This window comes from Phacochoerus africanus, chromosome 1 (genome assembly GCF_016906955.1).
Source record: "Phacochoerus africanus isolate WHEZ1 chromosome 1, ROS_Pafr_v1, whole genome shotgun sequence".
In the NCBI taxonomy this organism is placed as follows: Eukaryota; Metazoa; Chordata; class Mammalia; order Artiodactyla; family Suidae; genus Phacochoerus; species Phacochoerus africanus.
This window is the reverse complement of record NC_062544.1, coordinates 5,482,808-5,509,108: the sequence shown is the minus strand read 5'-3', so window position 1 is coordinate 5,509,108 and position 26,301 is coordinate 5,482,808. Positions and strand designations below refer to the sequence as shown.

The 26,301-nt window shown below is 44.2% G+C and overlaps 1 protein-coding gene across 2 annotated transcripts in view; it reads right to left on the bottom strand.

The window, feature by feature from the left end:
* Window positions 1-26,301, bottom strand: part of ADCY2 (adenylate cyclase 2) — a 420,540-nt gene that overhangs the window by 90,716 nt on the left and 303,523 nt on the right. For both annotated transcript variants that reach the window (XM_047768054.1, XM_047768133.1), the window contains exons 11-14: window positions 25,222-25,265; window positions 20,930-21,010; window positions 13,388-13,457; window positions 10,371-10,468 (exon numbers count right to left, since the gene is read on the bottom strand). In XM_047768054.1, coding sequence (XP_047624010.1) covers window positions 10,371-10,468; window positions 13,388-13,457; window positions 20,930-21,010; window positions 25,222-25,265 — 293 coding nt within the window. The remainder of the gene's footprint in view (window positions 1-10,370; window positions 10,469-13,387; window positions 13,458-20,929; window positions 21,011-25,221; window positions 25,266-26,301) is intronic.

Below are 26,301 nucleotides of genomic sequence, written 5' to 3'. Positions count from 1 at the left end.
GCCTGTGCTCCAGGTATGACCTGAGGCCAAGCTGAAGCAATACCAGATCCTAACCTGCTATATCACATGGGAACTTTCTTGAATCAGAGTTTAAAGAAAAGATCTGTGCACTACACTGAGTTTCTTAGGCTCTTGTTTTTGAAAATGTACTCCATGTTTGTTTTTAGGAATAATTACTCCACCATGAAGATGGTTTACAGTAACCCTGGACATTCTGGAGTTGGGTCGAACAGCCTGGAAGAACAATAATGGTGTTAAAAGTTGACTCCCACACTTTATAATAATCCACTAGATTATTATAGAGTGGAAGGACCTGGTGATAATTTGTTTTATATGATGACCACTACTTTGCTCTTTCTCAGATGTCAGAATCCATTAGAAGAGGCAAGAGGCTGATAAAAGAAAACAGCGGTTCTAATTCCAGGAACTATCTGTCTTTGTTCTCCTGGACTGGATGACGGGTGCTCATTAAAGCAGGAATGGGCATTCTTAAAAGTATGTTGTGATGAAAACAATCAAATGTGACTCAATAAGAAACAGAGAATATGAGTAGACTTATAAAAGTAAAAAGGTTCATCAGTCAATTTTAAAATGAAACAAAAATAAAAACTACTCACAAAGAAACGCTCATGCCCAGATAGCTTCCCTAGTGAGTTTTACAAAAGACTTAAAGAAGAATGAACACCACTGTTGCACCGATTCCTCCAGAAAAGAAGGGGGACTAGAACAGTTACTAACTGCTTCTCGGAGGCTAGTATCGCCTTGATACCAACATCAGACAAGGACTTCACAAGAAAACAAAACCAGAGACCAATCTCTCTTATGAATATGGATACAAAAGTCCCTGACAGAATCCTCGACAGCAAACCAAATCTAGTCCCAGAGAAAAAGGACAATGTACCCCAATTAAGTGGGGTGTATCTGAGAAATGCAAGGTTGGCTTAATATATTCTTATATTAAATTAAAGGTACACCTTCTATTAATAGAATAACCCACATGATCATCTCAATAGCTCAACAGGACAAAAGCTAACACACTTTTATCAGAAAAAGACTCGGCAGACTACAGTGAAGGAGGATTTCCTTTCTCCCGATAAAGGGCATCTCTGAAAACCCCACTGGTGGCATCATACTTAGTGATGAAAGACTGGAGGCTTTTTCCTTTCAAGATCATGAACAACAAAATATGTGTGCTGTGGCTACTTCTATTGAAGGCTGCACTGGAGGTTCTAGCCAGGGAGATGAAGCAGGATAATGAAATAAAAGGCATTCAATTAGAAAGGAAGAGGTAAAATGGCCTCTGTGCAGATGATGTGGTTTGTACGTGGAACAAGATGTCACAACCTGAGATCCAGACCCTGAGTGGCTCACACTCTGGCCGACGTGCTCCACTGGGGGTGGTCCAGTGATCCAGTCCGTGGCACCCTGGTACTCTTTTTTTTTTTTTTTTTTTTTTCTTTTGAAGGCGTCACCTGCGGCATACGGAAGCTCCCAGGCTAGGGGTAGAATTGGAGCTACAGCTGCCACCCTATGCCACAGCCACAGCAATGCTGGCTCTGAATCACATCTGCAATCTACACCATAGCTGGTGACAACCCTGGATCCTTAACCCACTAAGTGAGGCCAGGGATGGAACCCGCATCCTTACGGTTACCATATCGGGTTCTTAACCCATGGAGCCACAACGAGAACTCCCACACTGGCATTCTTGTCTGATTGGATGTAGCTTTCATGCCACAGAACAAGAACTATCACGAGGCCAAGTAATGGTTGGTCAAAAGCTCTTAATTATAACCATTTATCCTGCCTGTTCTGTCAAAAGCATGTTTAGGCTCATTAAACATACCAAGTTGTTTGTGTAATGCAATCAATTTTAATTAACATTCTGGTTGCAAACCCCCCCCCCCTTTTTTAATATACAGGCCTAATTGAGTTATATACTCACTGAAAAGCAAACTTGACCCTCCCCCATCAGGAGGCAGGAAAAATTACATTTTTGAGGGAGAATTTTTGACCTAGGCACTTTAATCAAGTGTATTGTTCCAGTATATGGAAAACTCTGATGGGAGACAAGGTTCTTTCTCCTTTATGGTTTTTTTCCAGTGAGTTCATTGCTCACAGGTGGTCCTGATGGAGACAAGGACGCCTATTTGCTGATGGGAAACATCCAGCAGGGACATAGGCCCTCCCCCCAAAGTCTGAAAATTATATTCATTATAAACCACATCAATGGGCAAATAACGGTGTCTCTCTCTGGAATTCTATTTAATGTGATGATTTTCATGTCCCTTCTCCCTCTGGGCCCCCAGCTTCCTCCCCCCAAGAATGATGCGGGGTCTCTCATCAAGGCTCCGTTCACAGTGATCACATGGTGTTTAGCAGGGATGGCAAGAACCCAGGGAAGAAAACTTTTAACTCTAAGTTAGCATCAAATAACAAAAACCCCTCTGTCTCTCTTTTCTTAAGTGAAAGGTGATAAAAATGTCAAAATGAAAGAGAACGTGTTAAAAATAAAAAGAATCAGGAGTTCCTGTCATGGTGCAGCGGAAATGAATCCGACGAGGAACCATGAGGTTGTGGGTTCGATCCCTGGCCTCGCTCAGTGGGTTAAGGATCCGGTGTTGCCGTGAGCTGTGGTGTAGGTCGCAGACACGGCTCAGATCCTGCATTGCTGTGGCTGTGGTGTGGGCCGGCAAGTGTTGCTCCGATTGGACCCATAGTCTGGGAACCTCCATGTGCTGCGGGTGCAGCCCTAAAAAGCAAAAAATAAAATAAAATTAAAAATAACTAAAAAGAATCAAAAGGTGAGAAGCAGAAAGGGCATTTAGATATTCGTCACCATTACACATCATTGCTGCCCTCCTCTGATTACAGCACTTAGCAGCTTTGAGATGTTCTGCCCACTTGACAGTCCTGTGATGCGGGAAAGAGGAAAGAAATTCCATGTGTAAGAATGAGGAGCTTCCGCTTCACAGTGACAAGAAGGACCAAAGCCTTGAATTTTCAGAAGGTCCAGAGCCTTCTCTTTCTACCCTCCCTCCTTAGGTGAGCTCCTCTCCTCCTGTGGATATAAACACTACCTGCGTGCAGATTTTTCCAAGTATAACTCCACCTCTGACTCCTGCCATGAACCACAGGCACGCGCGCGCGTGTACACACACACACACTCCATCCCTCTGTGAAGTCCCTCTCCTGGATGCTAAATACGCACACACATACCTCGGATGCCCAGAGCAGAGCCCTTCATTCTGGGCTTCTCCCCAACCCGCTCCTCCTCCAGGATTCTCCCTCCCTGTAAGTGGCTGCCTCCTTTTCCAGCTGCTCAGGCCAAGACCAAAAAACCAAAACCCACACCTCACACAATGCCGCTTTCTCTTATTTTCCATCTCCCACCCAAGGGCAAGACTTTTCTCACCACTTCACAACATACCCCAGAATCTGACCACTTTTTAGCCTCTGCTGCAAGTCTAGTGCAAACCATCATCTTCTTCTTCTCCTTTTTTTTTCTTTTTTGTCTTTTTGCCTTTTCTAGGGCTGCTCCCGCGGCATATGGAGGTTCCCAGGCTAGAGGTCTAATCAGAGCTGTAGCCGCCGGCCTACGCCAGAGCCACAGCAACGCGGGATCCGAGCCGTGTCTGCAACCTACACCACGGCTCACGGCAATGCCGGATCCTTAACCCACTGAGTAAGGCCAGGGATCGAACCCGCAACCTCACGGTTCCTAGTCGGGTTCGTTAACCACTGCGCCACGACGGGAACTCCCACCATCATCTTCTGGATGTTCCTAGTTCCACCTGTGCTTCTGGAGCAGCAAGAATGATACTCATCAGCAAACTAGAGCATGTCCTCAGCCAAGAATCTTCCAGAGCTCCCCATCACACTCAGCGTTCAATCCAAAGTTCTCCAGGCACCTGTGTGGGCTGACCCGAGCTGTCCACCGCACTGTTCCTACGACCCCAACTCCACTGCTCTTTCCAGCTCACTCTACTCCCGCCATCGGCACTCCTTTCTGGTCCCTGAACACACCAGTGGCTTCCGTCATTGAGAATGTTCTGCTAGATGCCCCCATAATTCCCCTTTCAAGTCATTCAGACTTATGCTTCAATACTGCTGAATCAGGCACGTCTTCTCTCACAGGCTTCATCTGAAATGCCACCTTCCCTTACTCGGGAGTGTTCCACTGTCTTAATTTTTCTTAAAGCCTATCACTACTGAATTATTAATATGTATTTTGCATTTAATATGGAATGGAATGTTTTTTCCATTATTGCGGTGCCCTCGAATAGAATGTGACTTATATTAGAGAGAGGACTTTTAGGGGCTACTGCCGCTTTTCCAGCAAAGGCTTCATATACATAGCTCAATACATAGCTGTTGAGTGATTCCACAATGGATTGACTGAATTCATGCATGAATTTCTCTTCTAAATTTCTATTGCTATGACAAAAATGCTGAGAATAACCCTCCGATAAAAAATAAAGGTATATTGGTCCATTTTATTGAGTAAAAACATGTGCAGCTCCCTCTTGATTGCTGTTCCTCAAATCTTACTACATGGTGCCATTCAGGTCACTACAACAAAAACTGGTTTGCATTCCTGGACAAGGTACTGGTTTTCATAAATCCCATTTTTTTTCGTAATAGAATTTTCAGATGGATGCCTTGTTATATCGGCTAAAGCCTACGCATTCTAGCCTCCCTTGCAGCTAGGCTTGCACATGTGACTAGGGTCTCAGTCTTGGGTTACAGAATGAAGGATCATGAGGTAGTTTCTCAGAGATGGCAGTTTGTCCTCTGCTTCTGGGTCTGTTCCTCCATCCTTTTGCTCAAAGTATGGGTACTGCTACCTGAGAGAATGATGGCAAGGACCAAAGTCTAGGGAAACACAGCTGTGAGCTGGAGGGACCCTGGACCCCCAAAGAATCTGAGGGACAGAGCACCTGACTACCTCTTGCCTTTGGTGTTGTTTTGTTTTTTCCTGTTAGGGCCACACCCACGGCATGGGAAGTTCCCGGGCTAGGGGTCCAATTGGAGCCAAAGCTGACAGCCTACAGCATGCCACAGCAACACCACATCTGAGCTGCATCTGTCACCTACACTGCAGCTCCTGGCAACAGCGGATCCTTAACCCACTGAGAGGGGACAGGGATTGAACCCGCATCCTCATGGATACCAGTTGAGTTCTTAACATACTGAGCCACTACAGGAGCTCCTCTGGTCTTTGACTATGAGGAAAGAACTAAACTTCTAACTTACATTCAAGCTACTAATTGTGAGGCATTTCTTTACTTTGAGAGGATCTGAATCCAAAATTGAATTCTGTTCGTCCTGCTAAAAGGTACGTGGGTCATTTATCCTGGACAGTGAGAATCATCTTTTCCTTTTTTTCGTTTGTTTGCTTTTCTTCTCTTCTTTATTATTATTATTATTTTTTTTTTTTGCTCTGCCCTAAGATTCACATCCATTGCATCAAGGTATGCAGGGAGCCAACTTAATTTCGGTATCCAACATTTGAATTCTCCAATGCAGTTGCCCACCAAATCCTTCTTAATTGTTATTCTTCATCATTTGTGTTTACAAAAGCCAAGCCTGCTTTCAAAGGACATATATGATTCTCCATTAAAATTTCTCTTGCCTTTTCCCTTTTTGAAATAAAAGTGACTCTTTTTGAAATGAATATTAAAATAAGTGTTGATTATTGACATGAGTAATGAAATGCATACCAATGAATCTCAGTAGAAATAACAGTTCTAAGATATTTAAGATTATAGTTTGCTATTAATTTTCCTTAAGGAAAATGTCATTATTCTTAATTTTATTTGGGCAAACGAAACACATGATATTTAACTGCACTGGATTAAGAAAATATCCTTATGTTAGTGATTGCCATACTTAGTTTAGCATAATCTATTCCAGCACTATGCATGAAACTGGTCAAAAATGCAAAAATTCATGCTTGGTCATTTCCAGTCTCTGACGGTAGCTCACGTTTCTTATCAAGTTGTAACACAAGGCACACAGAAGTGAGAGAACAACTCCGAAAAGAGGAGCCAACTAATAATTTAATTACATCTACATCTGTTCAAATTCCGAGACTAGAGCCAGATATAAAAATTATGGGCCACAAAGGGATGATGTAAGGCCCTCTTTCAGAGAAATACTTCCCCCTTACTGGTCCTTTCAAGGTCATAAATTCCACTATTACTAGTCATTCATTTTTTTGTTTATTCAGTCACTTAATTTCTTTTTTTTTTTCAAAAATGCAAGGCAGTTTGCCAAAAGGAGAACAAAAAACCCCCGGTAATTCAGCATATTTAAAAACAAGGGAGGGTGTATCAGGAAAAGTGGAAATCACCATTATGTCAATGAATATGCCTCATAAAGTATAATGGAATTATTATTTTTAGGTAGATGCACTCAGAGCAGGGAAGAGAGCACACTAGACACACAGAGGGTATCCAAAGCAGAATGCTGGGAGGCACTGATGATGCTGGATCGTCTGGGAGGGACCCGGGACCAATTCGTGCCAAAGAGGGTAAGACTGAATGGCTACACAAGGTTGGTGATGCTCCCGGTATTTTCTTAATGGAAAATTAGAACTGAGCTTCTGAATAGTCAGAAGCCATAAATGGCTATCCTTTCAGGAAACAACAGCCTCATAAGGGAAGCTGAGTGTGTAGGGTCAATAAGTAGAAGAGCAGTAACCTTTGAAAATGGAGATTTCCCATCCTGCTCTGCATTAAGGGGCTAATCAAATTCACATGACCCACTTAGTGAAGGAGCCCGGACCTAAGGATTTTAAAAAATACTGTTTTTTTTGTTTTTTGTTTTTTTTTTCTGTCTTTTTGCTATTTCTTTGGGCCGCTTCCGCGGCATATGGAGGTTCCCAGGCTAGGTGTCGAATCGGAGCTGTAGCCACCGGCCTACACCAGAGCCACAGCAACACAGGATCCGAGCCGCGTCTGCAACCTACACCACAGCTCACGGCAACGCCGGATCGTTAACCCACTGAGCAAGGGCAGGGACCGAACCCGCAACCTCATGGTTCCTAGTCGGATTCCTTAACCACTGCGCCACGACGCGAACTCCCAAAATAAGAATTAATTTATAGTTTTATACCCAAGCTATTATTCAAGAGCAAATGTGAAACAAAGCAGCTATTTTCATACAAACAGAAAAGAGGAGCTATTGCTACTCACAGATACTAAATAAAGAATGGAAATACGCTAGCAAGGAGAATAAACCTGAAGATAGAAATAATTTTAAAAAGCACAGATGAGCAAATAAAATGATAAAGAATGTGAATAAATCTAAATAAATATAGACTATAATTACCATCTGGAACTAAAGTCCTAAGAAATAATCACATAGAAGTGACATAATGATTAACTTTAGAATTTATTAAGACCATGTGTTAACATGTCAATGGCAATCATTGAAAGAAAAATATATAACGGGAGTTCCCATTGTGGCCCAGTGGTTAATGAATCCGACTAGGAACCATGAGGTTGCGGGTTTGATCCCTGGACTCGCTCAGTGGGTTAAGGATCCGGCGTTGCCGTGAGCTGTGGTGTAGGTTGCAGTCTCGACTCGGATCCCGCGTTGCTGTGGCTCTGGTGTAGGCCAGTGGCTACAGCTCCGATGAGACCCCTAGCCTGGGAACCTCCATATGCCGCGAGAATAGCCCAAGAAAAGGCAAAAAGACGAAAAAAAAAAGAAAAGAAAAATACATAGGATTCTCCACTCCCCTCCCCTATATATATGTAAACCAGAACCAGTAAAGGAAAAACAAGAATAAAGAAAACCTGATCAACCCTTTAGAGGTCAGGAAGATGGGGCACATGGGGCGTGGGGAAAATGAAAGAAAAGCAAGGCAAATGAAACACAAGATAAGAGGGTAGAGGTGCATTCACACACATCAATAAAATAACCAAAACACAAATGGAATAAAGTCTCATCAATACACAAAAGATACCACACTGAAGAAACAAAAATAAAATAAAAGTAACTACTGTTTACAGGGAGCATACACAACTAATAATGGCCCCAGGAGCATGGAAACATGTATCATGAATATGGCACAGGAGCAATATTCGTGAGGACTGGACTGTGTGTAAACACATATTTATTATATTAGGCTCAGAACTTTTCTGTATCTTTGAAATATTTTACAGAAATTATTGTTTTTTTGTCTTTTGTCTTTTTTAGGGCAGCACCCACAGCATATGGAGGTTTCCAGGCTAGGGGTCCAATTGGAGCTGTGCTGCCAGCCTACATCACAGCCACATGGCAACTGAGCTGCATCTGTGACCTACACCACAGTTCACGGTAACACCGGATCCTTAACTTACAGAGCAAGGCCAGGGATTGAACCCGCCTCCTCATGGATGCTAGTCGGGTTTGTTAATCACTGACTGAGCCGCGATGGGAATGCCCAGAAATTACTTTTAAAAAGGAAAAGAGAAAAAAAGAGGACAGTAACATGAAAGGAAAATGAAGAAAAATACTAACATAACACCACATCATAACATCACATAACCTTACTATGAGGCCAACCCAGAAAGGGCAAGTCTTAGCTCTCTCTATTAGAGACCTTACCCTGTCCCCAGACCTTAGCCTGAGCTTTCTAAGGGCCAACACAAAGAGGGGAACATAAGCAGCACCTATTTCACGACGTTCATTCTCAAAATCCAACTTGTTGCTCAAGAGATCAAGTCAATTGGTAATGACGCCTGAGAGCGTGAACTTCCAAGCGTTCTCATGAAACAAGGCCACAGAAAGACAAGAAAAGCAAAGCAAAGACAGAAAGACACCAGCTTGATTTTTTAAAAAGAGTCACTCCATGAAAGGTTTTTCCTGGACCCCAGAAGTCTTTCCATCTTCTTTGGCATCATAGCCCCCTAGGGACTGTCTCCCCTCCCTGTCTTAACCGGGATGTAGAAAATATAAAATACTCATCCAGTAGGAAGATGCAGAAAAGTGAATCTTTAGAGTATAAATAAGGGCCCATTTCCCCTGGTAATACTTGCTTCAGTGATACCACTTTCTAAATGCCCTTCAGCTCTACTATTCAAAAAGCCTTGTCTGTGCAGGAACAGTGATTTCTCTCCTGCACCAGGTGGCAGAGGCCTGCAACTTAGACGAAGCTTAATTTGTTCACATTTTTCCCCAGTGGGAAACTGATAGGTTGACCTTGGCAAATGGCAACGGAGACTGTGCAAGTTTAGAGGAAGAACTCATTTGGCAAACATTTCAGTGCTAATTTATAGGGATGTGGGGAAGGGAATGTCCAGTGGAAACCTCTTAGCAAAGGGGGAAGACAGCTTCGGAACCGCACATATATAAAGAAGACTTTGACTTGTTATTAATCTTTAAATGTCTTAGCTTTGGCTCACTGGCCAGAAGAACATCCTTTGGGGCCCAGAGGGAAAGGCAGACCCTCTCTCTCTCCTTCATTCAGCTTCTTCATGGAATGAACTGTCACCCCGCCTCAGCAGTACAAGCTGCCCACAAACACTGGCTGAACCACGGATGTCAAATGCATTCACTGAACAAACTCCAGCTGGGCTGAAAATGAATTGCTGTGGCTTTTACGCAACAGGTATTAATAAGGGGAAATAAATTTATCTTCAAATGCCTCTAATTCTCAATTATTAAAAGAAGGACAAGAGGGTTTCTTTAGCTTGTACAATGAGAAAGAAGGCGCTTCTTTAAAGTAAGTCGGTTGACTTGTATTGCACTGCATGAGAAGGTTCGAGAGAAAGATCACCGAGGAGTTGGGGAGTGACTGGATTTTCACCAGTAGGAGTGAAATCCGGTTACTTGGTTCTCCCACCTGCACCCAGGTCTCTCCCAGGAGGGGCGACCTGGACAGGGACCCACAACCATCAGCGATGGCGGAGAGGGTGAGCTTCAGCGGGGAGAACAAGAAGTCAGGACGGACGGGTGGGCCATGTGAGCCCAGAGCTGGCCTTGTCCTTTCAATATACAATACGCTGTGTGTATTAGAAAAAACATCTGGTGATTTTGCTGCCTCTGGGCGAAGATTATTGGGTAACATTTCTTAGACATGGGTATCAGAATAATATGGAAAGCGAAGTAAAATGGATACGTTTATTTAAAAAAATCCTTATAAGGTGAATCAACCTGTCCACGTTGAAAATTCAAAATTACCGTAACCGAGTATGATGCACGGGGGGGCACTTAGCATTGTGGATCCTGAGTTACCCCCCGCCCCGCCCCCACGGTGCCCTTCCATGTCGCCTGAGCGCTCTGTCGGAAGATGTGCATCTCCCGGACCCTCGAGCGCAACAGGGCTCCGTGGAAAGGCGCGCCCCACAAGCATCCCAGTGGAGAACCCAGGTACGTACTTGGGTAACACCAGGATCTGCACGATAAAGATGCAGAAGAAGATGAGGCAAGCACAGGTCACGTAGTACTTGAAGGCCGGCAGGGCAGTGGCTCGGTACTAAGGGAGAGAAGAAACCACGGATGAACGTTCTCTAAGATCACCCAGCAGCCCCACTGTATCCCGTTCCCGCGTCCTAACTGTCGCTTGCCGACGGTGGCCTAAAAACCAGCTAAGGACAGAGGCTGTTCATCACTGACAATGAGAGCTTCTTCCCTCCACATGAGCTGTGAAAAAAGGACTCCAAAGACCACAACTGTTAGGAGCTGACGTGTGCAGAAACCCATTTAGAGGCAACGGGATCCCTCCAGCAAGGAAAGAACACGTGGCCAGAAAGATGAGTGCGTGAGCGGAAGGCGCCAAGGACACCCGCAGGTGTGCTGGTCCCCTCGTGGGTCTGAGGTCCGCAGGTACAGGGGCAAGCAAATGACTTTTCATGTAAGAACATGTCACTTTGGAATAGTATTGCGGCAATGCCGCTTCCACATTTTCTTTATTGGTTTTACTATTTCATTTCACTATTGGGGGGCGGTGAGGGAAATTACAAGACGCAGAAGACCGGCTGGGTTGGGTTCCCTATGAAGACCTGCTGTCTGGGATGGGCTGTGGGCCTCTCTGCTCATTCTGCATAACCATCAGGTTCACACAGCTCTCCACAAACACCCGGAGCCATAAACGGACCAGGGACGCTGCCTGCCCGGGGCTGCTCCTGTTTGAGTCGGGCAGGAAAAGCCAGCACCCAGGACGGTAACAACCTGCCTCGTGTCCCCTGTACCCTGGGGATGGTGTGCAGGGCGCTCTCGGTGCTTTACGTGGATGAACTGATTTAATCCTCACCACTGCCTGAGGCAGGACCTATTACTGTCCCTAGTTTGGGATGAAGAAACTCTGCAACAGATTTTTTTTTTTTTTTTTTTAATGGCCGCACCTGCGGCGTATGGAAGTTTCCAGGCTAGGGTTTGAATCAGAGCTGCAGCCTACACCACAGCCACAGCAACACCAGCTCTAACTCGCATCTGCAACCTACCCTGTAGCTTATGGCAACACCAGATCCTTAACCCACTGAATGAGACCAGGGATCCAACCCGCCTCCTGACAGGCCCTACATTGGGGTCTTAACCTGCTGAGCCACAATGGGAACTCCTGAACCAGAATGATGGATGAACATTCTCAGACACACACAACGCATGGCAAAACCAGGATCTTCATCCCGGGGGACTGGCACCCATACCCAGGCTACCAACCCCGAGGCTCTACTGCCTCTCAAAAGAGGCTTCTATAATAAAATGAAAGGAAATAAAGTGTGGCGATGCTACTGAAACCTCCGGATGATGCCGGCAGGCTGTGTTAGCGTATCTGAACAGACTGTTTCCCGAGCTACGGCAAGCTGGGTATGTATTTCTCCAGTTTAGCCTCTGAGGTTTGGGTGTGGGTGGTGGATCTCTGGGTGGTCTGGCTTCTCGTCCTCTCTGTCTTGCTGCCTTCTCTTCCCGTCTTGCTGCTCAATCTCAAGGCCATCTAACATCTGCTACAAAGTCAGCCTCCGCATATATGCACATATGGGGAATGTCAGCAAAAGCTGCATGGTTTAATGGGCACCACTTTCTGTTTGCTATTTACTATTAATATTTTAGGGGTGACTTTTGTGACTTAAGGGTCAGCATAATTTACATGCTGATAAAGAAGCTACACTAGCATAATTGCTGAAACGTGATTCCATTTTATGCATTCAATGATGCCCTCATCTTCTGCCTTCTGGGCTTTGTGTAGAGACGTGAGTTCGAATTTCCTTGTGGTATTAATAAGGGAAAAGGATTTTTATCAGAAAGGAAATAATTTAGCATTGGAACAATAAGCAGTCATTAGTGTCTAAGTCTTTCAAGGATAAAATAGTCAATAATAATAATACCAATAATAATAAATTATATCAAATATCAGTTTGGTAAACTCTCTGCAGTCAAAGTTCCTGACATAGAAACAGACAATTTTTTGTAACCACTAAGATAAAAGAAAACTTTGGGGGAGTTCCCTGGTGGTGCAGGAGGTTCAGGATCTGGCATTATCATTGCTATGGCTCTGGTTACTGCTGTGGTTTGGGTTTGATCCCTGGCCTGGGAGATTCCACATGCTGTGGGTGTCCCCAAAAATTGTTTTTAAAAAGGCAGCTTTGGTGTAACTGTTGAATTGGGGAAGAAAATTTGATATTGGGTATGTCCACTCAATACCCATAGAACAATGAGCAAAATTTTCTCAACAAAGTTTTGATACCGGTGTTGTGACTGCTGCCAACAATACAGTACGTTCAAGTTAAGACAGTAATTATACAGTTGGATGATGGAAATGACCTCTAACCTGTTCCTTTTCTAGATCAACACAAAGCAAACGGCAAGTGAATAACACCAACCTGGAACAGTTGTCCTTCCTGCAATAATGACTTAATTCACTTTAGCAAATCCATGTTAAGCTCGACAGGTACAAACTACATGTCTGCCATACTTGTTTGTGCCCCAAATAACGTTTACTTTAGGAGTCATAGTATGAAACTATTTAGATGCAACAAAACTTAAAAGTTTAGAGTTTCTAATTCTCACAAGCAGGAGTTGAATGTGAATTTCATAGTTGTGTCAAGAAGTTAAAATAATTTGTGTAAGGACACTGTAAATGTATCAGGAAGGATTTTGGTTTCTTTTATAACCTTTTCTAGGAAAATTCCCCACTGAAAAGCAAGCTAGTAACTTCTTCTCTTTCTCTTTATTAATTACCGGAAGTGTTGCAACAGAAACTTGGTAATAAGACATGTGTGTGGTAAGATAATGCATGCGTGGAAGAACCACAGGAAAAGCTGGAAAGAAATCTGTGATGGTTAGAGGCCATTTAAATTTCACATGTAAAAAAACACGCAGACAATTTCATGACGGAATTGAAAAAAACCAACATTTTGGAAAAATGATTGATTTTGAAATAAAAAAATAAGCTTACTTCTTTTTCTAGTATTTTATTGTAGAAAAGCAATGAGATTCTCTGAATGTCTTCAGACTTGAGCCATTGCCTGGAAATAAAAAGGACAGACACATCATAAAAACCAAACCTTTAGCCAAACATCTGCAACTATGTTTTTTTTAAATGACTTGCATTCTTCTGTCTTCATAATGTCAAATAACTGGATATGGAATCTAGGATTGGTAAACAGGACCTCAAGATATAATATTCTTAATCATACCCTGCCCTTCTTTTCTTGGGGAGTGGGGAGCAGCACCTGCAGCATGTGGAAGTTCCTGGGCCAGGGATGGAACCTGCGCCCCAGCACCGACCTGACCGCAACGGGACAATGCTGGATCCTTAACCCGCTGAGCCACGGAGAACTCCACACACCGCTGTCCTCCTTCGAAAATTCTTTATATATAAACCACGTATCATACCAAATTGACACTCAAGGGATCCAACTTAAATAATCAGGGGGGTAAGGCATCAAAAGGACTCAAGTACGATAATCAATTTATTCTCTGATGCTTCACCCAAGTCACATGGTACTTTCATCTCCTAAGGATCTGGTTCACAGAGAAGCACCAGTTTTCTTAGCTTAAAATAAGCAACACACCACAGAGCATCAGAATCATTTAGAGTGGCTTCAAGGTCTGGGCAAGAAGATCTTACTCCTTTCAGACTTATTAAAAATATTTTTCTTGTCATGGTTTTCATTTCTATAAAGTAAAAAAAAAAATCACATTTGAATACAGTTTTCAAAAAATGGGTCAAAGTACTAAGGTATGAAGCTGTCAGTTCCGACCACTCACAATGGTACGCTAATGCCAACACACGCCTACATGTTGAAAATTAAATAAAAAAATCATATGAAAGTAAGCCTTCTTACACACAGACTTTGAGAAATCTGTTTTGAGAAAGCAACTGAGATAGAAAAAGTCTTTGAAGAGAACTCTTCACTGGAACATTGCGTATAATCACAAGTTAAACAGCCATGCAGGGAGCACGAGCCAGCAAGCTGGGCATATAATGCCTCGTATAGTCTCACATTTTGCAATAAGGTAAACACATATTTTATGAGATAAAGCTAGGTGAAAGAGAGAGATGTCACATTCTTATAACCATGAGCACAGAAATGTAAGAAAAAATTGAAATCTGTGCGTCAGGAAAAATATCTGGAGATAAATACCAACAAAGTGAATAACCAACTGGGTTAACTTGTGACATTGAGGAATGAAGAATTTTTATTTCCATTTTCTGATGTTTAAAAATAAAGCCTTTCATAATTTTAAAAAACAAAACAAAACACAAAAACCACCTGGAGTTCCTGTCATGGCTCAGCAGAAATGAATCTGACTTGTATCCATGAGGACACAGGTTCGATCCCTGGCATCGCTCAGTGGGTTAAGGATCTGGCGTTGCTGTGAGTTGTGGTGGAGATCACAGACGCTGCTTGGATCTGGCATTGCTGTGGCTGTGGTGTAGGCCAGCAGCTACAGCCTGGGAACCTCCATATGCTGCAGGTGTAGCCCTAAAAAGACAAAAAACCCCAAACCCCAAAAACAAACAAAACCCCATGATACTCAGTATAGAACAGTGTGCTTGTTATGGATATCAAACTGTTAATAATGCAACTTGGATAAGGGTTTTTTTTCTTTATTGAGAACGGAAAATCTAATTGAAAAATGCTCCTGGATCATATACGCTTGGAAATACAAGCGAAATGTATAAAGCGGAGATAAAAAACAGCTTCTCATTAGTTAGCAGGGCCCCCACATTTCCAGTCCAGGTTTTAGTGTTCTGTCTGGGTCCTGCAGGTGGACAGGACGCACTCAAGACCAGGTCTGTCTTTCCTTGAGTCCCTGGCACCTAACACAGGTGCCTAAGACTGGATCCTGGGACAGATGCTCGGGGATCCGTCTGAATGACTGAATGTTAGGGATCCGCCTATGAGCATCTTGGCTGCAAGCAGTGCTGACGAACAACTAATTAGCCATAAGGCTGTTTGGCCGTAAGAGATAAAATAGCAGGTTGGGATTCATTACACCAGAAAATGACAACCTCAGTTTCTTCAAATCCTTCAGTGAGCAGTCATCACTCCCAAATGTCAAAACCAAGATGACCCAGCCATGGCAAATACAGAAAAGGTGGCTAGTCATGCCCAACAGTGTTCAAGAGCCCTGCTCATCGGTTCTCTGGCTGATACAGTAGCTTGTTCTCTTCTGCTGGCTTGACACAGTGTAGGCCATATTAGACATGGGAGGCAAACGTGAAATTGAGCTCCTATCCCCCTAAAAGAAATGGGTCTATGATTCCTGCTGAGTATGTATTTCTTGAAAATAGAGAAGTTTTTCTTTTTGTGCCATCTGGTAGTGAAGAACCTGATGTAGAGAGAATTGCAGCTTTGGCACAGATCTTGGCTCCGATGATTTGGTGAAATATAAGGACTGGACACGTGATGGGACAATTCAGCACAGTCTAGGGGTGCATGACCAGTGACACACGTTACATACATTGATAAGAAACAGCACCATCCCCTCCTCTGTTCATTTACCCCCAGGGAAATATAAAGAGACTCAGAGCAGATATATATATATATATACATATTTTTGTCTTTTTGCCTTTTCTTGGGCCGTTCTTGAGGCTTATGGAGGTTCCCAGGCTAGGGGTCCAATCGGAGCTGTAGCCACCGGCCTACACCAGAGCCACAGCAACGCGGGATCCGAGCCACGTCTGCAACCTACACCACAGCTCACGGCAACACCGGATCCTTAACCCACTGAGCGAGGCCAGGGATCGAACCAGAAACCTCATGGTTCCTAGTCGGATTCGTTAGCCACTGAGCCACGACGGGAACGCCTCAGAGCAGATTTTTTAAAAATATATCATAAAAAATGTATGTCTGACATTAGATCCTGAACCCTTAGTGACTGACCTTGAGAAAGCCAGCACCATCGCTTTCTCTAAGATAGACCCCAATACCACACACACATACCTACACACATTTTAGAGCTCCCATCGTGGCTCGGCAGTTAACGGACCCTATGAGCATCCATAAGGTCTCAGGTTCGACCCCTGGCCTTGCTCAGCGGGTTAAGGATCTGGCATTGTCGTGAGCTGTGGTGCAGGTTGCAGACGCAGCTCAGATCCAGCGTTGCTGAGGCTGTGGCCGAGGCTGGTGGCTACAGCTCCGACTGGACCCCTCGCCTGGGAACCTCCACATGACGCAGGTGCTTCTCTAAAAGACAAAAACAAAATATCTACACACATTTTAAGTGCATCCAAGTTCTGTTTTGTATTTTTATTTTTCACAATCAAATCTTTAAAAATTTGGCACTAATGCTTCACATTTCATGATGTTCATTTTAATATCTCTCCGCTTTTTTGTTGTTTTTGTTTTTTCTTTTTGCTTTTTAGGGCTGCACCTATGGCATATGGAGATTCCCAGGCTAGGGGTCGAATCAGAACTGTAGCTGCTGGCCTATGCCACAGCCACAGCAATGAAAGATCCTTAACCCACTGAGTGAGGCCAGGGATTGAACCCTCAACCTCATGGTTCCTAGGCGGATTCGTTTCTGCTGCACCACAACAGAAACTCCTTAATGTCTTTTATCTCATTTTGTTTTCCTTTTCTTTTGGCACGTGGAAGTTCCCGGGCCAGAGATCTAAGCGGCACCGTAGCAGTGACCTGGGCCCCCGCAATGACAACTCAGGATCCTTAACCGGCTGCGCCACAGAAGAACTTCTTTTTTTTTTTTTCTTCTTTTTGCTATTTCTTGGGCCGTACCCGCGGCATATGGAGGTTCCCAGGCTAGGGGTCCAATCGAAGCTGTAGCCACCGGCCTACGCCAGAGCCACAGCAACGCGGCATCCGAGCCGCGTCTGCAACCTACACCACAGCTCTCGGCAACGCCGGATCGTTAACCCACTGAGCAAGGGCAGGGACCGAACCCACAACCTCATGGTTCCTAGTCGGATTCGTTAACCACTGCGCCACGACGGGAACTCCGAGAACTTCTTATTTTCCTTTATCTTTGGGGGCAAAGCTGTCCTATATCCCTTCGTCCTGAAGCGAAACTGCGTGTGTGTAGACATTTATGGGAAGGATCCTAGACTGGCAATTGTCGCCTTTGCTTTCCCGTCCCACGGCAGGTTGCAGTTGGCGCGTGGCTTCTTCCTTGAAGCAGTCACTGCTGGGCTCATCTTTCCTCCCTGACATCAGCATGCAGGAAAAGGTCATTCTGCCCTCGGACCTCACCATCCCCGTGGCGGCTCTGAGGCAGCCTCCCTGCCCATTACAGTCAAGCCTCTTCACCCCTGAAGCTCCCACAAGGATGTCCAGTGTCAGGACTATGGTGAGAACCAAAAAGCACGCCTTTGACCCAGGGCTGTGCTGTGAACTTGAAGCGTCCCTTCTCTTTCTCTTAGTTTCCTCCCAGATTTAGCTCAGGTGTCACCTCCTCCAGAAAACAGAGACGCTTCGGTGCAATGTCACAGGCTTTTCCTCTGGGCTGTCCTGGTCCTCTTTCCCTGTCGTGGCATCTGCTCAGCCATCTCTCTTCCCATCACTTAGGGCTTTGAGGGCTGGCGCTGTGCCTTGGGTCCCTGTGTGCCTGATGCCGAGCACATGACGACACTGCTCGACCTTCAACACATGCTAAATAAGTAAAGGACCGAATACACAAAAGTCCGCACACAAATCACTGTTTTATGTCAATAACAGAAAACAACTTGAGTGGCACATCCATCCTGGATTCCCTATTCACCCCTCAAGTGGAAAATCTCATAAGATCGGAAGAACATCTTATGGAGGAACAAGAGGAGTTAATGAGCAGAGGGCATAACACAACCCAAGTGGAGCCAATTAAGAAATAGGTGAGTAATCGCTTCCATTTAAAAAAATTCCTCTTTTGATTTTGGAGTACAGCATGACATGTCCCCCATTTAATTTCTGAAACATGTTGGGAAAATTACAACATAAGCAGTTACACCAACATTAAACATGACTTATGCATAAAACCATGTTCAAACACTAAGGTGGGGAGTTCCCGCTGTGGCTCCTAGGTAAAGAACCCAACTAGTATCCATGAGGATGCAGGTTCAGTCCCTGGCCTTGCTCAGCGGGTTAAGGATCGGGCATTGCCATGTGCCGGGGGTGCAGGTTGCAGACGTGGCTCGGATCCCGCGTTGCTGTGGCTGTGGCATAAGCCAGTAGCTGCAGCTTTGATTTGACCTCTAACCCAGGAACTTCCATATGCTGCAGGTGCAGCCCTAAAAAGGCAAAAACAAAACAAAACAAAAAAACCGAAAAACCAACAAAAAACAAAAAAAACAAAACCCCACAAAGGTGGTAACTAAGTGTGTATTTGAATACTAAATGACACAGCATAAACAGACAGTTCACCAACAACCTTGACAAAAATAAAGCAAAGCCAATGATTGTCCTTTCCAACGATTCCTTCCGGGGCATCATTTTCAAGGTGGGCACCAAAGTAGTTTAACAAGGTAAGGGTCTTGCATGAAGACATGTTGAGACTGATTTTATACATTCTTTTTTTTTTTTTTTGGTCTTTTTAGGGCCGCGTTGACAGCATATGGAAGCTCCCAGGCTAGGGGTCCAATCGGAGCTGTAGCTGGCCTACACCACAGCCACAGCAACACCAGATCTGAGCCTTGTCTGCAACCTACACCACAGCTCACGGCACCACCGGATCCTTAACCCACTGAGGGAGGCCAGAGATTGAACATGCAAGCCACATGGCAATGGATGTGAATTGGATTTGTTTCCCGGAGCCACAACAGGAACTTGCTACGTTCTTTCTTATTATTACCAGTAGCATTGTAAACTAAACTTCGCCAGGGGACAAGATTTCTTCTTCCTTCTGATGCATTTTATCCCAGTTGGTCACAGCGCAGCCACTGCTATTTCCTCTGGTTGAATAAACCCACATTGTGTGAAATCAGACTGCCCTGAATTTAGCTGCCAGGACACTTCGGGTAATCACTGGGTCTCAGTTGTGAGCTGTTGAGGGTTCCATCAGGGCAGAGTCAAGACGGTTTTTCACACTGATCTTGGTACCAGGCAGGGCGAGGCATCTGTCCAGGGACTGCTGACGTGCCCTGAGCACTCGACGATGGCAGGCGGAAGGCTTTATCTACTTGGGGCGTACAAAGGGGAACCAGGCAGGTGTGCATTCAATGTGCCAGCAGGTCTGAACGGCAACCCTAGCCCCGCCAAGACAGTTTACTGTGTACATATGCAATTCCAAACACACACACACACACACACACACACACACACACTCATGTGATTCATAAGTCCCATACATAGTCTAAAATGAACACTTACTAGGAAGCGTCTAGAAGAGTCATGCATTTTGCAAAGCCGTGTAACTTAATTTTGGAGGCAGAGTTCTAGCTGAAAATCATTTATACGTTTCCCTGAGTCAATATTCATGATAAAAATTAAATAGGTTTTCATAAGGATGAAAACTTTTTCATAGAAGCTTTTCATTCGGATCTGCTAAGGTTTTCACTACAATTTAATTCAACAAACATTTATGGAGCATCTGATGCGTCCTGGGCTCTGTACTGAGTCGTGGACTTCCTGCCCTCCTCGAGTTCAGCCGGGACTGAGTGTAGACTGAGGGGAATTCAAAGGCCAGGGAATACAACCATTCCGTCCAGGCCAGGAAAGCCACCACCTTCTTTAAATCTTTTCTGCCGCATTCTTGGACCATTTAAAACTACAACAGCAATTCTTATTTATTTTGCTTTTTAGGGCCATACTCACGGCCTATGGACGTTCCCAAGACTAGTGGTTGAATTGGAGCTGCAGCTGCCCGCCTCTACACAGCCACAGCAACTCAGGATCCGAGCCGAGTCTGCGACCCACACCACAGCTCACGGCGATGCTGGATCCTTAACCACTGATGGAGGCCAGGGATCGGACCTGTATCCTCATGGATGCTAGTTGGGTTCGTTTTTGCTAAACCACACAGGGAACTCCCACAACAGCAATTCTTGACTTCGTAAACTGAACGATCTTTTGCCCTCCAAACAATCAGTCTTTCCCCCGTTGTCTCTGAATTCAGATTCTAATGCGGAAGACCCTCTTCCAGGGTTTAAAACACTGGCTCCTCCAAGCTCTCTGATTTCACAGGGGTGGAGGGGGAAGGAAGAGATGCATTTTGAAGGGAGGGTGTCACAAAATCCAACTTAATCATTTCCCCATGTGGCATCTCTACGGAGTTTTAAAAAATATATTTCCTGAATACATTATGCTATACTTTTTCTATGATTACACATCATGTTGTTTATCAGTAATTTACTTGGGGAGGACTTATTAGGCAGGAATTAAAAAAAATTTTTAAAGGTGAATGCTATTAACAAAAGCTATTACTAAGGATGATTGAAGTGAAATGAATGAACTGTTGGCTTTGTCATGATAAGTATGACAGAGTCTGGGGTGAAATTCTTTGGGAATTCATAGGGTGGAAATAAGAGGTGAATGATAATTTAAGATGAAAAAGGACTCACTTTTGTGCATTGATTCCATCAATTGCTTGAATCATCCTTTCGTTCAATTCCTCTTCAAATCTTTTCTTCTGTGACTTGGTTCTGTAGGAAGGAGGAAATATTTGGGGTGAGACTCTTAACGACTACACGAAACAGTACGCCTATTGTTCCATGAAGCCAAAACCTCTATCCAATTGTTTATTGAATTAAAAAAAAAAAGGAAAACAATAGTCTGTGTGCAGCTTCTTCTCTATTAACATATAGACACTTTGGGGACTGAAGGAACTGACTAGAGTCCTTGATGCAGGAAAATGTCGCCTTACCACTCACTTGGAGTGAAATTAAAAAAGCAATATTGAAAGACAGGAACTTTCTGTCCTGAGAGATGCACTATTCCTTGAATTGTTGCCTTTATAAACTTTATTTTATGATAGAACATACTGGCTTTGGAAACTCCCTTGCAAAAATCTGGTTTGCCTGACAAAATAATCCCTCCTGTTCCTGTTTTCCTTGGTTGGTTTTCAAGAATTTGCAGAACTGCAGTCTTATTGGAGACACGTCAAAGCTTAATGGTATGTATCTAAATGCACCTCAGGTTGCGAAAAAGCACGATTCACAGAAAACCCAGACCACTCACTTGATTTCAGAAATGAATGATCTTCAGCCATCACATAAAACGCTTTGCAAAGAACCTGGGCCAAAAAAAATAATGCGTTCTCTAAGGTGAACTGGACAATTAGTATGAAAATGACATAAGGGAGAAAATCGATGTAATACTGGTTTTGCAAAGTTGAACACCTACTGCAAAGAGTAGAAGCACAGCCGGGCCCTTCCCGAGCGGGCCTGAATCAGCCTGCGTCTGAGTCTAACGGTGGACAAGTCACCTAGTCTGATGCCCGTGGGCAGGAGAAGCCTCTGTGTTGCCGTGGCTTAAATTACTCACAGAATAGCCCTTCTACTTTGGGATAAAAATAATACTTTTCTGGGCTTAGAAGGCCTCTCTGTATAGGTAAGAATAGTATTAAATATGCAATGTCATTTTTATCTGTAATTAAATCTCATGGAATTATCATTAATGCAATGGATGGGTAACCCCACTATATGATATCACTGTCTGTGGAGTCACACCTTCTTTCAACAGGCCAAGGGCAGTCTGGGTTCTAAAGCAGAACAATATTAAACGACCCACCTACAGATGCCAAGCCAGTGGAATTAACTGGTTTTAGCCCAATTCCCAGCTACCCTGGGAGGCAAATTAACTCTGATCCTTCTTTTAGAAAAAGCAAGGCCCCTGAGCAGGCACCTGCTGTGGCTCATGGTCATTTGTGGCTGAAGAGCAGCCTTGGTCTTCGGCACTTCATTTTCTCTTCATCAGCTCTATGCCTGGACTTGAAGATTCTTGACTTCGACTTCGTGGCTTTCTTTTTTAAGAAGAGTCACCAGGTCGAAGAAGGACCAGCATAGGTGTCTGGGGCTCACAGGAAAACTTGATCCTTCCATCTTAAGTCTGAGGCTAACAACGGCGCTGTCTTTGTGCATGTGGGGAGGACTAGCTTAGCTGCTGCCCACGGGGTCGTCAACAGAGTAAATGTGGTACAGGATGCAGCCAGTGAATGAAGAGTCTTCCTTCGTGTTTTAACACAATAAATATGCATCCTTTGTGTTCACTGATTTTGTGGACAACAGTTCCTAAGAGAAGGACAGTTCCCTTGTCTCTGTAGTTTGGGGACCTCTGCTACCGAAATGAGTTCCTCTCCATTCTCTCTTCGGAGTATCTTCCTGACCCGTCCCACCCTAGACTTGGGCCGTTAGGTCTCTGGAGGCCCAGAAAAGGTCCTGCCTTGTCTCAGATAACGGGAGGCTGGCTGACAGCCAGGCTGGAGGTTCAGGGAGGTTTTATGATGTCGGTCATGATACAGAGGCAGCCCGCGCCAGGGAAGCCCGGATGAGGCTGCCTCGAGCTCTCTCCATGAGGCCTGGGGGCACCAAAGACCAGCCTCCCCAGAGGATGGGAGGCAGATATGGAATAGGCTCTTAAGAGACCAGGCAGGGTAGTAGAGCAGCTGGGACCACAGGTTTCGGCATCACCGAGCCCAGACACAAAGCCCGGCCTCGCCCGCTGCCTGACTCTGGGCCTTCTCCTAACCCAGCACCTTGGTTGGTTTCTTCCTTCCTAAAATGAGGCTGTCAATGCCAGTGATGCCCTGATGCGGTAGGGATGAAGGAAGATCTTCCACAGGCCTGGTACAGACAAAAATGATGGCTACTGATCACTGTCTTTCAGATGGCTCCCTTCGCACAAGACACTGCCCACACCTTACTGTCGCTGCACCAAGGGTTTCCCACAGTCATCCCAGGAAATCGACCCCCAAAGCAGAACTGCAGGGAGGAGCAGAGAGCTCACAGGACATGTCACATACAAAACAAAAGGACGTCCGTGACATTGTCGTAGACAGCTGTTTGCAGATGTGTTAATTTCTTATTGGCCTCAAGAGTCAAGCTTTCGCAAGGTACATTATGGGGTCCAACGTATTTCTTTTCTCTTTCTTTTTTTTTTTTTTTGCTTTTTAGGGCCACACTCGTGGCATATGGAAGTTCCCAGGCTATGGGTGGAATCAAAGCTGTAGCTGCTGGCCTACACAGCCACAGCAATGCAGGATCCAAGCCGCGTCTGGGACCTACTACACCACAGCTCACAGCAACGCCGGATCCTGAACCCACTCAGCGAGGCGAGGGATTGAACCCGCAAGCTGATGGTTCCTAGCTGGATTCATTTCCACTATGCCACGATGGAAACTCCCAACAAATTTCTTAAATTAGCTTAAATTCTCTTTAATTTGGCATTTGCCACTTAAAAAAAAAAACGCTTCAAAAATCTGTAAGTCCAATTTTCCTTGTGACATAAGACTAGGAGTGTTACATGTCAGTGTTAAGATTTCAAATTATGCACAAAATACAAGTTAGAGCTCCTTACCACGCAAAGCCACACAGAGGGCTTTGGAACAGCACGCACTCTTTGTAAAGATTTGGCAGGAAATGATCTAACTAATTATGTTTACCTTTTTACTTGGAAACAATGCATTTTCTATAGGAATAACTTCAAGTCTTGATGGGGAAAGAAAGGTTGATGAATCTGGAGCCTCCCGTTAATTATCCTGACATCTTCAGTAGAAATACTTAACTTCCATGGTGGCTCAGTGGTAACGAACCTGACTAATATCCATGACGACGCGGGTTCGGTCCCTGGCCTTGCTCAGTGGGTTAAGGATCTGGCATTGCCATGAGCTGTGGTGTAGGTCACAGACGTGGCTTAGATCTGGTGTTGCTCTGCCTGTGGCATAGGCCGGGGGCTACAGTTTTAATTCAACCCTTAGCTGGGAACCTCCGTGTGCTGCAGGTGCAGCCCTAAAAAGACCCCCCCCCCCAAAAAAAAAGGGAAAATACTTAACTTCCAAGCCAATGCTAAAGTAACACTCTGAGCCCAAAGCAGGAGGGACAGAGACAAAGAAAAGGCTTAGTGCCTGTGATCTCGTGGAGGAAAACACAGAGACCCCCGGACATTGGCGGAAAGTCTTTATTCTTTTTTTTTGAGCAGGGTGAGTAAGCTCCTCTTTTCATTCCAGAAAGGCTGGACTTAATCTTGCTTTTATCTCTAGGTTTCAACCCAAAATGTCATTTTATTTATTTATTTTTATTTATTTATTTATTTTTGTTGTTGTTGTTGTTGCTATTTCTTGGGCCGCACCCGCGGCATATGGAGATTCCCAGGCTAGGGGTCGAATCGGAGCTGTAGCCACCGGCCTACACCAGAGCCACAGCAACGCGGGATCCGAGTCGCGTCTGCAACCTACACCACAGCTCACGGCAACGCCGGATCCTTAACCCACTGAGCAAGGGCAGGGACCGAACCGGCAACCTTATGGTTCCTAGTCGGATTCGTTAACCACTGCGCCACAACGGGAACTCCCAAAATGTCATTTTAAATAACATATTAATTTTAAGGAAATTCAATGTTTCACTACTGATGAAGACAAACCATTTTAAGAAAACTATGAAAACATCTAAAGCATTTACTAGAAGTATTTTTCCTTCTCTCTCTCTTAACTCTCATACAACGACACCAGTGATCTCATTTTTAGAAGCTGAAAGCAGTTTCACAGGGCTGTTCACAAGGAGCTGCTCTTTTTTTTTTTTTTTTTTTTCCAGAAGAAGTAGCCTTCAAAATGACTACAATTGATGATAATTACCCTTGGAGATAAATAAGAAAATAATCAAGCCTATAATAAAAATAGAAGGCGAAAGATATACTGTACCTTAAAGTGCGATTTTGAAAACTATGCTGACCCATTGGTACATCCTATTAAAAAAAAAAAAAAAGGGCATTAGATGCCAAAAAATGTACTTTAAGGATCTTGCAATAACAACGTATAACATATTCCTTCTTTTATCATGGAAAATATCATTTTGGTAACAAATAATTGTCCATGCAGAGAAAAAGAACTTAATTATAAATGTGAAACAAGACCAAAAATTCAGTTTATGTTTAGACTCTTGGGGCAATCTATACATTCTGGAGGTTAGCTGTATTGGGATTATTTGAATTTCTAATACATACGTTCTGACATTTGCAGATGTGATTTCACACAATGCACGCACAGAATCGCTTTAAAGTTATGGTAGATGACAAATAAGGTGGAACTGGAGTTTTGGCATCAGACAAAAATTTAGACAATGCTTTAAAACACACATCACAAAATCTATAGTCAATCCTTATCACTGATCTGGGCTGTTAAGAAATGGGACCACTGGTTAAGCAGGTGAAACTGCGAATCATTTACCAAAAAGGAGAAATCTATGTATGAGTGCTGGAATTCCTAAAAAAGGCCAGTGAGAAGGAGGGAGATAGGGTCAGAGTGTATTGGTGGAGCGTCCTACTGCCCAATGTTCAATAAAAGACCTAGAAAAACACAGGATTCTTTTTTTCTCTCTTGGCCACCCAGAAGCATAGAGAGTCCTCAGGCCAGGGACCAGACCCGAGCCATGGTTGTGACCTGTGCCACAGCCATGGCCACGACAGAGCCTTTAACCCACGGAGCCGGGCGGGGGATCGAACCTTCAGCCCAGTGCTCCAGAGACACTGCGGATCCCATTGTGCCACAGCAGGAACTGTGCATGTTTGTACGTTTTCAGTGGAAATGAAAAAAAAGCTGTAACAAAGCAGCTGCAAGGAAACTTTTCTTCATTGCTTTGATCTCCAAGGTTAGATTAGGAAATGTGTTTAGCCCAGGAGAAGGCAAGGCTTAAAAAATAATAACTGAACTCCAAGTTTTATCATGTCATGTGAAATCATGCACTATTTACCAGCTCTAGCAACGTTACATCAAGAATCAATG